The 12,254-nt window shown below is 36.3% G+C and overlaps 1 protein-coding gene and 2 long non-coding RNA genes across 4 annotated transcripts; 2 read left to right on the top strand and 1 right to left on the bottom strand.

Moving 5' to 3' along the window:
* Positions 1–908: 908 nt before the first annotated feature.
* LOC108867522 lies at positions 909–6,858 on the bottom strand. 2 transcript variants are annotated; one of them, XR_007258324.1, is made up of 4 exons: positions 6,666–6,858; positions 5,791–6,584; positions 2,840–2,880; positions 909–973 (listed from the first exon to the last, which is right to left on the bottom strand). It is a non-coding gene; the product is annotated as an uncharacterized LOC108867522 (long non-coding RNA). The 2 variants fall into 2 exon arrangements; XR_007258323.1 differs by lacking the exon at positions 909–973 and having other exon boundaries at positions 1,877–2,880; positions 6,666–6,857.
* LOC125477138 lies at positions 1,871–6,336 on the top strand. The gene is made up of 2 exons (XR_007258325.1): positions 1,871–1,993; positions 5,068–6,336. It is a non-coding gene; the product is annotated as an uncharacterized LOC125477138 (long non-coding RNA).
* Positions 6,859–7,605: 747 nt separating the features above from the next.
* Positions 7,606–11,627, top strand: LOC125477074. The gene has a single exon (XM_048583842.1). The coding sequence runs from the start codon at positions 8,256–8,258 to the stop codon at positions 11,475–11,477; it is 3,222 nt and encodes a 1,073-aa protein (XP_048439799.1). The 5' UTR covers positions 7,606–8,255; the 3' UTR covers positions 11,478–11,627.
* The last annotated feature ends 627 nt before the right edge of the window (positions 11,628–12,254 follow it).

Here is a 12,254-nt window from a genome sequence, read left to right as displayed (position 1 = left end):
AAACTGTTCCAACACGAGAAGAAGAATTTAGCAAAATAACAAGGTAGATGAATAAATCCAGGGATGGTGACTTTTGCTTCTCTTGCAATCATACTTGCACTTTTTCTCAACTAACAATCCACGCGACTCAAAATTTGTTTTGAGCCACACACGCGCTAATCTTTTATTTTATTTTTCCTAATCATTTTTCATCACTTAAAAAATGCAAAACAATAATAATTTTGCTATAAACTACGGGTTTGAACTCAGAACGCAGTGTTTTTAAGATTAACAACAAAGGCAGTCCACCACTTGTAGTGTTTTTTAGATTTAACTAGGATGAATGCCCGCGCTTTGCTGCGGGTTTTTAGATGATGAATAATATTCATAGAAAATTGATTGAAAATGCTTTAGTAATATAATTGCATTCATAAATGTAGCAAGTTAAAGAACGTATGTTTAACATGAGTAAGGTTTACAAAACCACATATTTACACAATTATCTCCAAATGAAAGAAAAAGCAGGATATGGGTGAATTGATCCATAGAAAAAGTAATTTCATTTACATTGGTTATGTATTAAGTCAATATTGAGAGTCAGTATACAATCAAAATTACTTGCCGGTGGTGATCTCACTTTCGAAAGATAGTCTTGACAATAGTTGCAAGGACGAAATATAGTGTCTTTGCATTAAAGACTGAAGTACCATGCAGTTTACACATATTTGTTTGTTCATACAACATGACAAAATACATGTTCTGCAGGGGTTTGTATCATTCCAACAGTTGCAAAACATAATAAACATGTTTTTATGGTATGTACATTAGTTGACTTTAGTAGTCGAATTCGCAAAAAGTATATGTCCATGTTAGTGGAATGACCAAAAAATATATATGTTTGATCCTTTGCAGTAGTCGATCACGATGTCTACCAAAACCCCTCCTAGAATTTGTTGTTCCTTTCGATCGATCTCTTTCACCATTTTTTTTTTCTCTGAATCAAAAATTAAATATAATGTCAATAAATGTTTTTAAAAAGATAAAATTTTGTAGACTTGAGCAACATTGTTTAAATTCTTAAAAATCTGAAACAACAAAGAAAATACATCAATTATTTTTTTATAAGTAAAGAATACATGAATAGAAATATTTATAAATATGTTTGAATAACCAATTTGTGTTTGTTATAAGATTACTTATACTCATTTTATTAAGTACGTAAATTACGAAATTTTTTTTTTTTTTCTGAATAATTTGTTGTTCGTTGAGAGAGACCAGTTATCAATAGCAATTATTGAAGCACTTAAAGGAGGATGAGTCCCTTTCGGTCTCTCATTCATCCCTACGGTTGTCATGTATGTCAAATTAGGCATAAGGAATAAGGCCAGTTTTTTTAGGTTTTACGATGGTGAAAGCCAAAGTTGAAGAAAAGCAACCACTTTTTTTAGGTTTGACGATGGTCAAAGCCAAAGTTGAAGAAAAGCAACGTATGCAAAGGCAAAAATATTTATGCAATGACATTTGTTTTTATTACCATGCATGTGAGCTATTATACACATGAGAAAAAATTCGATTTATAATAGAGTCCATATATAGCATAATTAGAAAAAGAGTTCATGGACTATTGTCCTCCGCCTAGAAGCGTATGTTTATAAAACATTGGAAAAATTAGAAAAGGCATCAAAATACACAACAAACATCATAAAAAATTTGAGGATACAGCAAAATTTGAGGATATTGTTCCAGGGAGAATTCACATCAAGTTTAACTACATTATTTAATTCAAATGGAATCTAAAAGCAGCATAAATATGAAGGGTAAAAAACTAATAGGAAAAGTCACATTTCAGCAGCAATTAATAGCAGAAATCAGGGCTTTGTAGGAAGAACGAAAACAATTTCAGCAAAAAGATACCAGAAACTATAATTACCAACATATTTACATACATGTGAAAATTTATTTATAATCACATTTACAATGATTAACATATTTACAATAAATTACATACACGTAGGTATCCAAGTGTCCATGAATCAGGCATATCACAACACTAATCTATATCCAGAAAATCCTTGCATCTTCCCACTATGTGGCAAGTCGTATTTTAAGTTCCTACTTCCGAAGACTTTGAAGGCCAGAACAACAAAAAAGACCATGAATTTTGACCTTTTTCTTTTAATTCCGCGTTAGGTAATGAATTAGCAAATTGGTATTAATTAGTATTAGAAAAATAGTCATCATGCTCTTTGTTTTTAGGAAATGCTACTAAGTTAAAGAGTTCAATGCACACACTCTAAACTCTGATAAATTTGAGGGCTGTTATCTATCGGTGACTCATTATCAAGCTCGGCATGCACAAATTCTTCACATCCACAAAATCACAAAATCTTGTACTTCCATAAACATTTGCAACCCAATATAAAACAATTGAAAAACTTTAATAAAAAATGAACCATAAAAACAATAAAAATTTGGTGACCAAAAACCTCTCAAAAATCGAGTTTGGAAGCATAAACAGAAATAGCAACTAAATTGAATCGCTTTATAACAACTTCCGAAGAACAAAATCATCACCAAGATTCAGTTTAATTAGTTTTCTCACCATATCCTTATACATGCAGTTTATATAATGAGACAATCATCTTCCAAAACCATTTTACAACCAATATAACTTTAGTGCTAAAAAAAATTTTTGTATTTCCAAAAACATCCGCAATACATGCAATCTCCACCCAGTAATAACAATAGACAACATCACATACGCAACAGAAGGCGAACACAAATCCCACATTTCACAACCAAATTATCATATCAGTTCGAAACATTAAATTCTAAGAACTAAAAATAATAATAACAGTACCTTAAACTGAAGCTTCAGGTGAGAACTTCCTGCTTTGCAACCTGCAACAAACGATCGAAATTAAAACCCACGAATCCACAATCAGATAAAAACAATTTTCCAAGAAAAAAAAAACCAAAATTGGTATACAAAAGAGCATTAGATCTATAACCTGGAAAAAAAAAAAAAAAAAAGGCATACAAAAAACCCCAAAAAAAAAAAATAATGGACCTTAAGACAGAGAACAAATAGGCACACAGAGATGAATGTGCAAAATGAGAGAAAGGAAAACTAAACCAAGATTGGTATACAAAAGAGCATTAGATGTATAACCTGGAAAACAAAAAGAAAAAAAAAGCCATACAAAAAACTCCAAAAAAAAAAAAAAAAGTTAATCGATCTTAAGACAGAGAACAAACACGCAGACAGAGAGATGAATGTGCAAAATGAGAGAAAAGAAAACTAAACCAAGATTGGTATACAAAAGAGCATTAGATCTATAACCTGGAAAACAAAAAGAAAAAAAAAAGGCATACAAAAAACTCCAAAAAAAAAAAAAAAAAAAAATTAATCGACCTTAAGACAGAGAACAAACACGCAGACAGAGAGATGAATGTGCAAAATGAGAGAAAAGAAAACTAAACCAAGATTGTTATACAAAAGAGCATTAAATCTATAACCTGAAAAACAAAAAGAAAAAAAAAAGGCATACAAAAAAATCCAAAAAAATAAAATAAAAATAAATAATCAAGCTTAAGACAGAGAACGAACACGCAGAGAGAGAGATGAATGTGCAAAATGAGAGAAAAGAAAACTAAACCAAGATTGGTATACAAAAGAACATTAGATCTATAACCTGGAAAACAAAAGGAAAAAAAAAAAAGCCATACAAAAACCCCAAAAAAGAAAAAAAAAATATTATGGACCTTAGGACAGAGAACAAATGCGCAGACAGAGAGATCAATGTGCAAAATGAGAGAAAAGAAAACTTATAAGGGAAATAAATATCTCTGATGATTCCCCCAAAATCTGACCTAACACACTAAAAAATTCGAAAATAATCCACAACAAACAGGCAGATCTAAGCTGATAGAAAAAAAAAAAAAATTTAAAGCACTTATCTTTTGAAATCCAGGCATGCAGCGGTAGATCCGGATAATCCGTATCCCCACTTCTGAAATCGACGACTCATACCTTTCCCCTTCGCTCTCCTTCCATCGTCATCTCTCTCTCTCTCTCTCTCTCTCTCTCTCTCTCTCTCTTTCTTCCGCTCTCTGTCACAGTCTCCATCCCCCCGAAACCCTCATCGAAGGACAGCACACAACAACCCTCGAACTCAGTCAAAACCGAGAAGATATCACCCACTTTCCCACTTCTTAAATCCATCAGCCATACCTCTCCCTGCGCTGTCTTCCCCTCGAAATCTCTCTCTCTCTCTCTGTCTCTCTCTCTCTCTCTCTTTCTCTCTCTGTCTGTCTCTCTGTCTCTCCGTTTCTTCCGCTCTCTGTGACTCCATTTCCCCGAAACCATAAATGAAAGACAGTAAGTGCAACCCTTACACGGCAACCCTTTAATTCACTCAAAACCGAGAGGACAAAATTGCCCTTCTAACCTAGTCCACAAATAATGGGTTTCTTGCAAATAAGATGAAATGAAGGGGTAATTCGTCCTAAACCCTTCGGACAAAATCACCCTTATCAGTTCAAATAATATCCTTCAAACCCAGCCCAATGCTCATGGTTTTTTCGTAAATAAGATGAAATCGAGGGGCAAACAATTGACTGTAGCCCAATGAACAGTCAATTGCTCCCTAGTTTTAGAATAGATAACTAGGATGAATGCCCGCGCTTTGCTGCGGGTTTTTAGATGATGAATAATATTCATAGAAAATTGATTGAAAATGCTTTAGTAATATAATTGCATTCATAAATGTAGCAAGTTAGAGAGCAAGTTAGAGTGCGTATGTTTAACATGAGTAACGTTTACAAAACCACATATTTACACAATTATCTCCAAATGAAAGAAAAAGCAAGATATGGGTGGATTGATCCATAGAAAAACTAATAGGAAAAGTCACATTCCAGCAACAATTAGTAGCAGAAATCAGGGCTTTGTAGGAGGGACCAAAACAATTCCAGCAAAAAGATACCAGAAACTATAATTACCAACATATTTACATACATGTGAAAATTTATTTATAATCACATTTACAATGATTAACATATTTACAATAAATTACATACACGTAGGTATCCAAGTGTCCATATCATGGTCACTGGATTTTGGTGCAGAGTTCAGAGATCTCTATGGGTTTGAGTTAAAGAGTTCAATGCACACACTCTAAACTCTGATAAATTTGAGGGCTGTTATCTATCGACGACTCATTATCAAGCTTGGCACGCACAAATTCTTCACATTCACAAAAGCACAAAATCTTGTACTTCCATAAAAATTTGCAACCCAATATAAAACAATTGAAAAACTTTAATAAAAAATGAACCATAAACACAATAAAAATTCGGTGACCAAAAACCTCTCAAAAACTGAGTTTGGAAGCATAAACAGAAATAGCAACTAAATTGAATAGCTTTATAACAACTTCCGAAGAACAAAATCATCACCAAGATTCAGTTTAATTAGTTTTCTCACCATATCCTTATATATGCAGTTTATATAATGAGACAATCATCTTCCAAAACCATTTTACAACCAATATAACTTTAGTGCTAAAAAAAAATTCTTGTATTTTCAAAAACATCCGCAAGTCCACGAATGTGTTATTTAGTTCCTCCCCTAGAACTAAAGAGGTGTTTTGTAGAGACCTAAAATAAATGGAATCTCCACCCAGTAATAAAAATAGAGAACATCACATACGCAACAGAAGCCGAACACAAATCCCACATTTCACAACCAAATTATCGTATTAGTTCGAAACATTAAATTGTAAGAACTAAAAATAATAATAACAGTACCTTAAACTGAATCTTCAGGTAAGAACTTCCTGCTTTGCAACCTGCAACAAACGATAGGAATTAAAACCCACGAATCCACAATCAGATAAAAACAATTTTCCAAGAAAAACAAAACCAAAATTGGTATACAAAAGAGCATTAGATCTATAACCTGGAAAACAAAAAGAAAACAAAAAAAGCCATACAAAAAACCCCAAAAAAAAAAAAAATATTACGGACCTTAAGACAGAGAACAAACACGCAGAGAGAGAGAGAGATGAATGTGTAAAATGAGAGAAAAGAAAACTAAACCAAGATTGGTACACAAAAGAGCATTAGATCTATAACCTGGAAAACAAAAAGAAAAAAAAAAGCCATACAAAAAACCCCAAAAAAAAAAAAAAAAAAAAATTACGGACCTTAAGACTGAGAACAAATATGCAGACAGAGAGATCAATGTGCAAAATGAGAGAAAACAAAACTAATAAGGCAAATAAATATCTCTGATGATTCCCCCAAAATCTGACGTAACACACTAAAAAATTCGAAAATAATCCACAACAAAAAGGCAGATCTAAGCTGATAGAAAAAAAAAAAATTTTAGAAGCACTTAGCTTTCGAAATCCAGGCATGCAGCGGTAGATCCGGATAATCCGTATCCCCACTTCTGAAATCCATGACTGATAGCTTTCCCCTTCGCTCTCTTTCCATCGTCATCTCTCTCTCTCTCTCTCTCTCTCTCTCTCTCTCTTTCTTCCGCTCTCTGTCAGAGTCTCCATCCCCCCGAAACCCTCATTGAAGGACAGCAAATGACACTGCACACAACAACCCTCAAAATCAGTCAAAACCGAGAAGAGAAAATCGACTTTCCCACTTATGAAATCCATTAGCCATACCTCTCCCCTGCGCTGTCTTCCCCTTGGCATCTCTATCTCTCTCTGTGTCTCTCTCTCTCTTTCTCTCTCTGTATGTCTCTCTCTCTTTCTCTCTTTGTCTGTCTCTCTGTCTCTCCGTTTCTTCCGCTCTCTGTGAGAGCTTCATTTCCCCGAAACTATGAGGGAAGGACACGGCAACCCCTTAATTCACTCAAAACCGAGAGGACAAAATTGCCCTTCCAACCTAGTCCACAAATAATAGGTTTCTTGTAAATAAGGTGAAATGAAGGGGTAATTCGTCCAAAACCGTCTGGACAAAATCACCCTTATCAGTTCAAATAATATCCTTCAAACCCAGCCCAATTCTCATGGTTTTTTTGTAAATAAGATGAAATCGAAGGGCAAACAATTGACTGTAGTCCAATGAACAGTCAATTCCTCCTTAGTTTTAGAATAGATAATTCTACAATCTTCCTAAACTTGTAATTTTGGTATAAATAATTTTTGATAGCAAGCTGTCATTTTACTCTTTTGGTATAAACCATTTTTGTTATAGTCCGTGCACTAACATTAATATCTTAATTAGAATTTTGAATAGCAACTATGAGTTTACTTAGAAAATAACAATAGAATTATAGAAGATGCATTTTTAACAAATTTAAATGGTAGTGTGAAAATGGAAAGAGAGAGATAATAGATTTTTGTAACAATTTTTTTTTAATCGAACGATAACGTTAGTAAGTTAACATGTCGTCATAAAAGAGCACAATATCTTTTTATCACTATAATAACATGCCAGTACTGATTTTTGTAACAAATGTAAAATAATATTCTATTTAAAATTGCTATCGCTTTGTCAAAAAAATTAAAAAATTAAAAAATTAAAAAATTAAGGGGACGTTTGGAGTTCAATCGTTTGTTTAAAGGAGTTGACCGTTATTTCTAGAAAGAGAGAAAGAAATATCTTCAAGTTCTTGCAGAAAAAAATAATCACGAAAAGCCAAAAACTTGAGAAAAACATTCACTGTTTGGTGTTCCACCAGAAACCAGTTTAACTTCAGATTCACTCAACTGTCTCACTTCCTCTCTCTCTAGATCCAATCAACTCTGCTAGCTCTCTCTCTCTCTCTCTCTCTCTCTCTCTCTCTCTCTAGATCCAAGTTTCAGCAAGTGGGGTTCATCTTCTTCACAGTAATCCATGCAAGAGTGGACAGATTCACTCAACCGTCTCACTCTCTCTCTCTCTAGATCCAATCAACTCTGCTAGCTCTCTCTCTCTCTCTTTCTCTAGATCCAAATTTCAGCAAGTGGGGTTCATCTTCTTCACGGTAATCCATGCAAGAGTGGACAGATTCAGGTTTGTGTTCCTTACTTTAAAATTTTGGTTGGATTCAAACACTACCCATGAAAGTATAGGCTTAAGATTGAGTACCCTTTCAAGGATATTGTGTTATATTGTTCATTGACTTGACCTCTGTGGATGGATGAAATTTGTGGAAACTGAGTAGAAATTTGAGATTTGAAGAATTGGGTTTTCAAATTTGAGTAGTTTAAGATTCTGGGCAGCTGAGAAACCTTGAAGAAAGTGATAGGAATTTTAGAAGGTTTGAGATGATGAAGTTTGCATGTTTGGTTGTTGTGGTTTGGAGCGTTTATGGGTTGCTGTTTAATTTGGGGCTCACTTATTCAGAGCAATCAGAACCAGGATTCGAATTTACAAATGAAAGAAGTGGAAGCCCTGTTACTTACAGTTATGATCGGATCGATGAAGTGAAGAAAGAATGTCGTTTTGTTCTTTCTTCTGCTTCTGAACTGAAAGCTGAAGATAATCGAATTTATAGCATAAAAACTGACCTTTTTTTTGTCAATGGGGACTGGAGGCAGGAGGTGGGTGATGCCCCAATTATCCCATTTGATGATAGAGAATTTGAAATGAGCTTGGTGGAGGATATTAATCGTACCTCATCGAACTTGGTTTCATTTTGGGTTATGGATGTTGATCGTGCCCATCGATCCAAGAAGTCGGTGAGTGTTAGTGGGGTCATGGTTTTGGGCATTACTAAAGGTGGTAGCTTTGCGGATTATAGGTACGAAGGAAATCCAAAATTTCAAATATGGCCCGGCCATTCTCAGCTCACAGTTTCCTTCCAAGGGATTTACACTGAATCCAAGAAAAATGGTGGGGAAAGAGTAATGTGTTTGTTGGGGAGTACAATGTTGCCGTCCCGGGAGACTGATTCTGCTAATCCCTGGGAGTGGTTGAAGGCTTCTGATGTAAATTATGACCAACCTCCTCTTTCTGAAGATGATCAGATTCTACTAGTTCTTCATTATCCAGCGACTTTCTCATTGACAAATAGGGTTATCCAAGGAGAATTAAGAAGCTTAAATTCAAAGGCAAACTCAAAGTACTTTGATACGGTTCACATTTCATCGCAGTTGGGAAAGTCCGCAACGTATGAGTTTGGAGCTGAAAAGATTGTGTCAAGAGCATGTGATCCGTACCCTTCTAATGATAACTTGATATATGGTGGCATTAGCATTTACAAAGGTCCTTCGTTTTGTGAAATCCTCCAAGAAGTTACACGGGAACAAGCTTTCACTGTCTTGCCAAACTGGAGATGTAATTTCCCGGGTGATTTTTGCAGCAAGCTGGGTCCATTTGTGGCAGATAAAGAGATTAGGGCATCAAATGGAAGCTTTAAAGGTGTGAAAATTTTTATGCAGGATATCAAGTGTGAACAAAAAAATTCCGCAGTAAATGCCAGTTCAGCAAGGGTTTCAGCTGTGTTTAGAGCTGTTTCCCCGCTAGAGAATGACTATACTGCGGCAAAGAGATCTGGGCTTAACAACATGACCGTTGCAGCAGAGGGAATTTGGAAGTCTACCAGCGGGCAGCTTTGCATGGCTGGTTGCCTTGGACTTGCTGATGTTCAAGGACGTCAATGCAATAGTCGAATCTGCCTGTACATACCAGTCTCTTTTTCCATAAAGCAACGAAGCATTATTTATGGAAGTTTATCCAGCATCAATAACAGTGGTGCATCGTTTTTTCCTCTCTCCTTTGAAAAGCTAGTGCAGCCTACAGAGCTGTGGAATTACTTCAGAACCTCCAGTCCAAACTACAGGTACACAAAACTTGATTCAGCTGCTATTATCCTGGAAAAAAATGAGGCCTTTAGTGTTGGAACCGTCATAAAAAAATCACTGCTGAATTTTCCCAAACTGGAAGATACAGAATCTTTTCAAGTCAGTCTTTCTCTTCTCTCGGAAGACCTAACCCTTCATGAGTCTGCATTTCTCGATCCAATCCGAGATCTTTACTCATCAAGAATAGATATTCAGATGGAGATTCTGTCAGTTGGTCCCTTGTTTGGGCGCTTTTGGTCTCCACAAAACAGTTCCACTGCAGAAGAGGAGACTCCTTACCACACGAAGGCTGAATACACTGAAAAGCAGCTCCTTATGAATGTATCCGCACAACTCACCATCACTGGGAAAGGTTTCAGCAATTTTTCAGTTCTGTTTCTGGAGGGTCTTTATGACCCACATGTGGGAAAGATGTATCTAGTTGGCTGCAGGGATGTTCGAGCCTCGTGGAAGATCTTGTATGAGAGCATGGATCTTGAGGCTGGGCTTGATTGTTTAATTGAGGTGGTTGTGTCGTATCCTCCCACTACATCTCTATGGTTAGGCAATCCAACAGCAAGTATTTCCGTAGCCAGTCAAAGGAATGAAGATGACCCCCTTTTCTTTAGTACAGTCAAGCTCAGAACTCTTCCAATTATGTACAGAAAACAGCGGGAAAGCATACTCTCTCGTCGGGGTATTGAGGGAATCCTCCGGATTTTGACTCTTTCCCTGGCAATTTCTGGCATTTTAAGCCAACTGTTTTACATCGGGCATAATGTGGATTCTGTTCCTTACATCTCTCTGGTCATGCTAGGTATCCAATCCATTGGGTACAGCATTCCTCTGGTCACTGACGCTGAAGCGCTCTTCAAGAGGATATCTTCTGACTCCAATGCAATATCTTCGTATGACCTTGAGAACAATCAGTGGTTCCATATACTTGATTACACGGTAAAGTTTCTGGTGATGGTTTCACTTTTACTGACTTTAAGGCTCTGTCAAAAGGTGTGGAAATCTCGAATCAGATTACTTACGCAAACTCCTCTTGAGCCACATCGTGTACCTAGTGATAAACGGGTGCTTCTGACTACCTTTGCAATACATTTTATTGGCTATGTCATTGTCTTAATCATTCATAGTATGACGACTAGCAGAAGATATATTCGGACAAAAAGCTATAGAATAGCTAGAGCAAATTCTCATGCACTGTGGGAGTGGGAAACTGAGCTAGAGGAGTATGTCGGTCTTGTTCAAGATTTTTTCCTTATCCCACAAATCATTGGCAACGTTGTGTGGCAGATTGATTGCAAACCGCTCAGAAAGTTCTATTTCTTTGCAATCACATTGGTCAGAATCTTCCCTCACATTTATGATTATATTAGAGCTCCTGCTCTCAATCCTTACTTTGCAGAGGACTACGAGCTTGTCAACCCGACTACGGATTTTTACTCCAAGTTTGGGGATATTGCCATTCCGGTTACAGCAATCATCCTTGCAGGTATAGTCTATGCTCAGCAGAGGTGGAGTTACGAGAGGATCGGCCAGACTCTTACTGTGGGGCAATATAGGCTTCTTCCTTTGGGTTCGAGAATGTATGAGAGGTTGCCTTCAAGTTCCATGGCATTTGAAGCTGAGCTTGTTTCCGGTGTCAATGGTAATGCTAGACACGAGAAGGAGAAGGAGAATGATGATGGAGAGTAGAATCGTAATGTGTAAAACCCTTTAAGATTACATACAGAAAAAGGTGGTGTTGTAAAAATATATGCACGGTTGGTGTTACTTTGATGTTTGTTCTCACTTTGGCATGTTCATGTTGGCTTCTAAAAGAATGATAAGACACAAATTCTCCAATTTTCCTGTTCTTTCTTGTGCTGCTCCTTTAGATTCTGTGTACTGGTATTTTCGTTTTGTTTTGTTTTTGTTTTTTTTGTTTTTTTTTTTTTGTGGTTTTTTTGTGTCTTGTAGATTCTGTGTGCTGTTTTTTTCTTTGTTAAAAGCGTCTATTCTTGCACTCGAAGTTTGGTATTCGATTTTTTCATCACCCAGGCCGGCCGCAGGACTTTGGCGGTAAATTAACATCAAATGCGCGTTCACCGTTTTGTCTCAAGACCAAAACCCTGATTTGTATTACTCAGGACAATGTAATATATAGTAGACTTCAAGGTATATTGTTATGGTTGTTACTTGTTGCTAACCTACCTTGTGACTTGTTTTTGGATTACATTTGAGGTAAAACGAACAACCGGTCAAATAAAGGCTGTGGCCTCTGTCTGGAACTTCAGACACGGGTGACTGGTCGGCGTATTCTGGCTAACGAGTCGGCCTAGGCATCAAAGCACAAAACAGTGCACCTGGACAAGGGCGACCGGTCGGTCTACTCTGTAGATTTCAAATTCTCACTCCTTTTCGAAGGTGGAGTTGTGTCCTTTTGGTATTAAAGGTTGATACTCCATATCTAACTCATAAAACACTTAAGTA

This window comes from the organism of the source record quoted next, unplaced genomic scaffold (genome assembly GCF_019419815.1).
Source record: "Pyrus x bretschneideri cultivar Hongxiangsu unplaced genomic scaffold, Pyrus_bretschneideri_v1 Contig20, whole genome shotgun sequence".
In the NCBI taxonomy this organism is placed as follows: Eukaryota; Viridiplantae; Streptophyta; class Magnoliopsida; order Rosales; family Rosaceae; genus Pyrus; species Pyrus x bretschneideri.
The sequence above is the reverse complement of the archived record's forward strand: the minus strand, read 5'-3'. Positions and strand labels throughout refer to the sequence as shown.

Excerpts from the sequence above, each read along its gene's own strand:
- LOC125477074 (XM_048583842.1), top strand. The coding sequence starts at position 8,256 with ATGATGAAGTTTGCATGTTTGGTTGTTGTGGTTTGGAGCGTTTATGGG.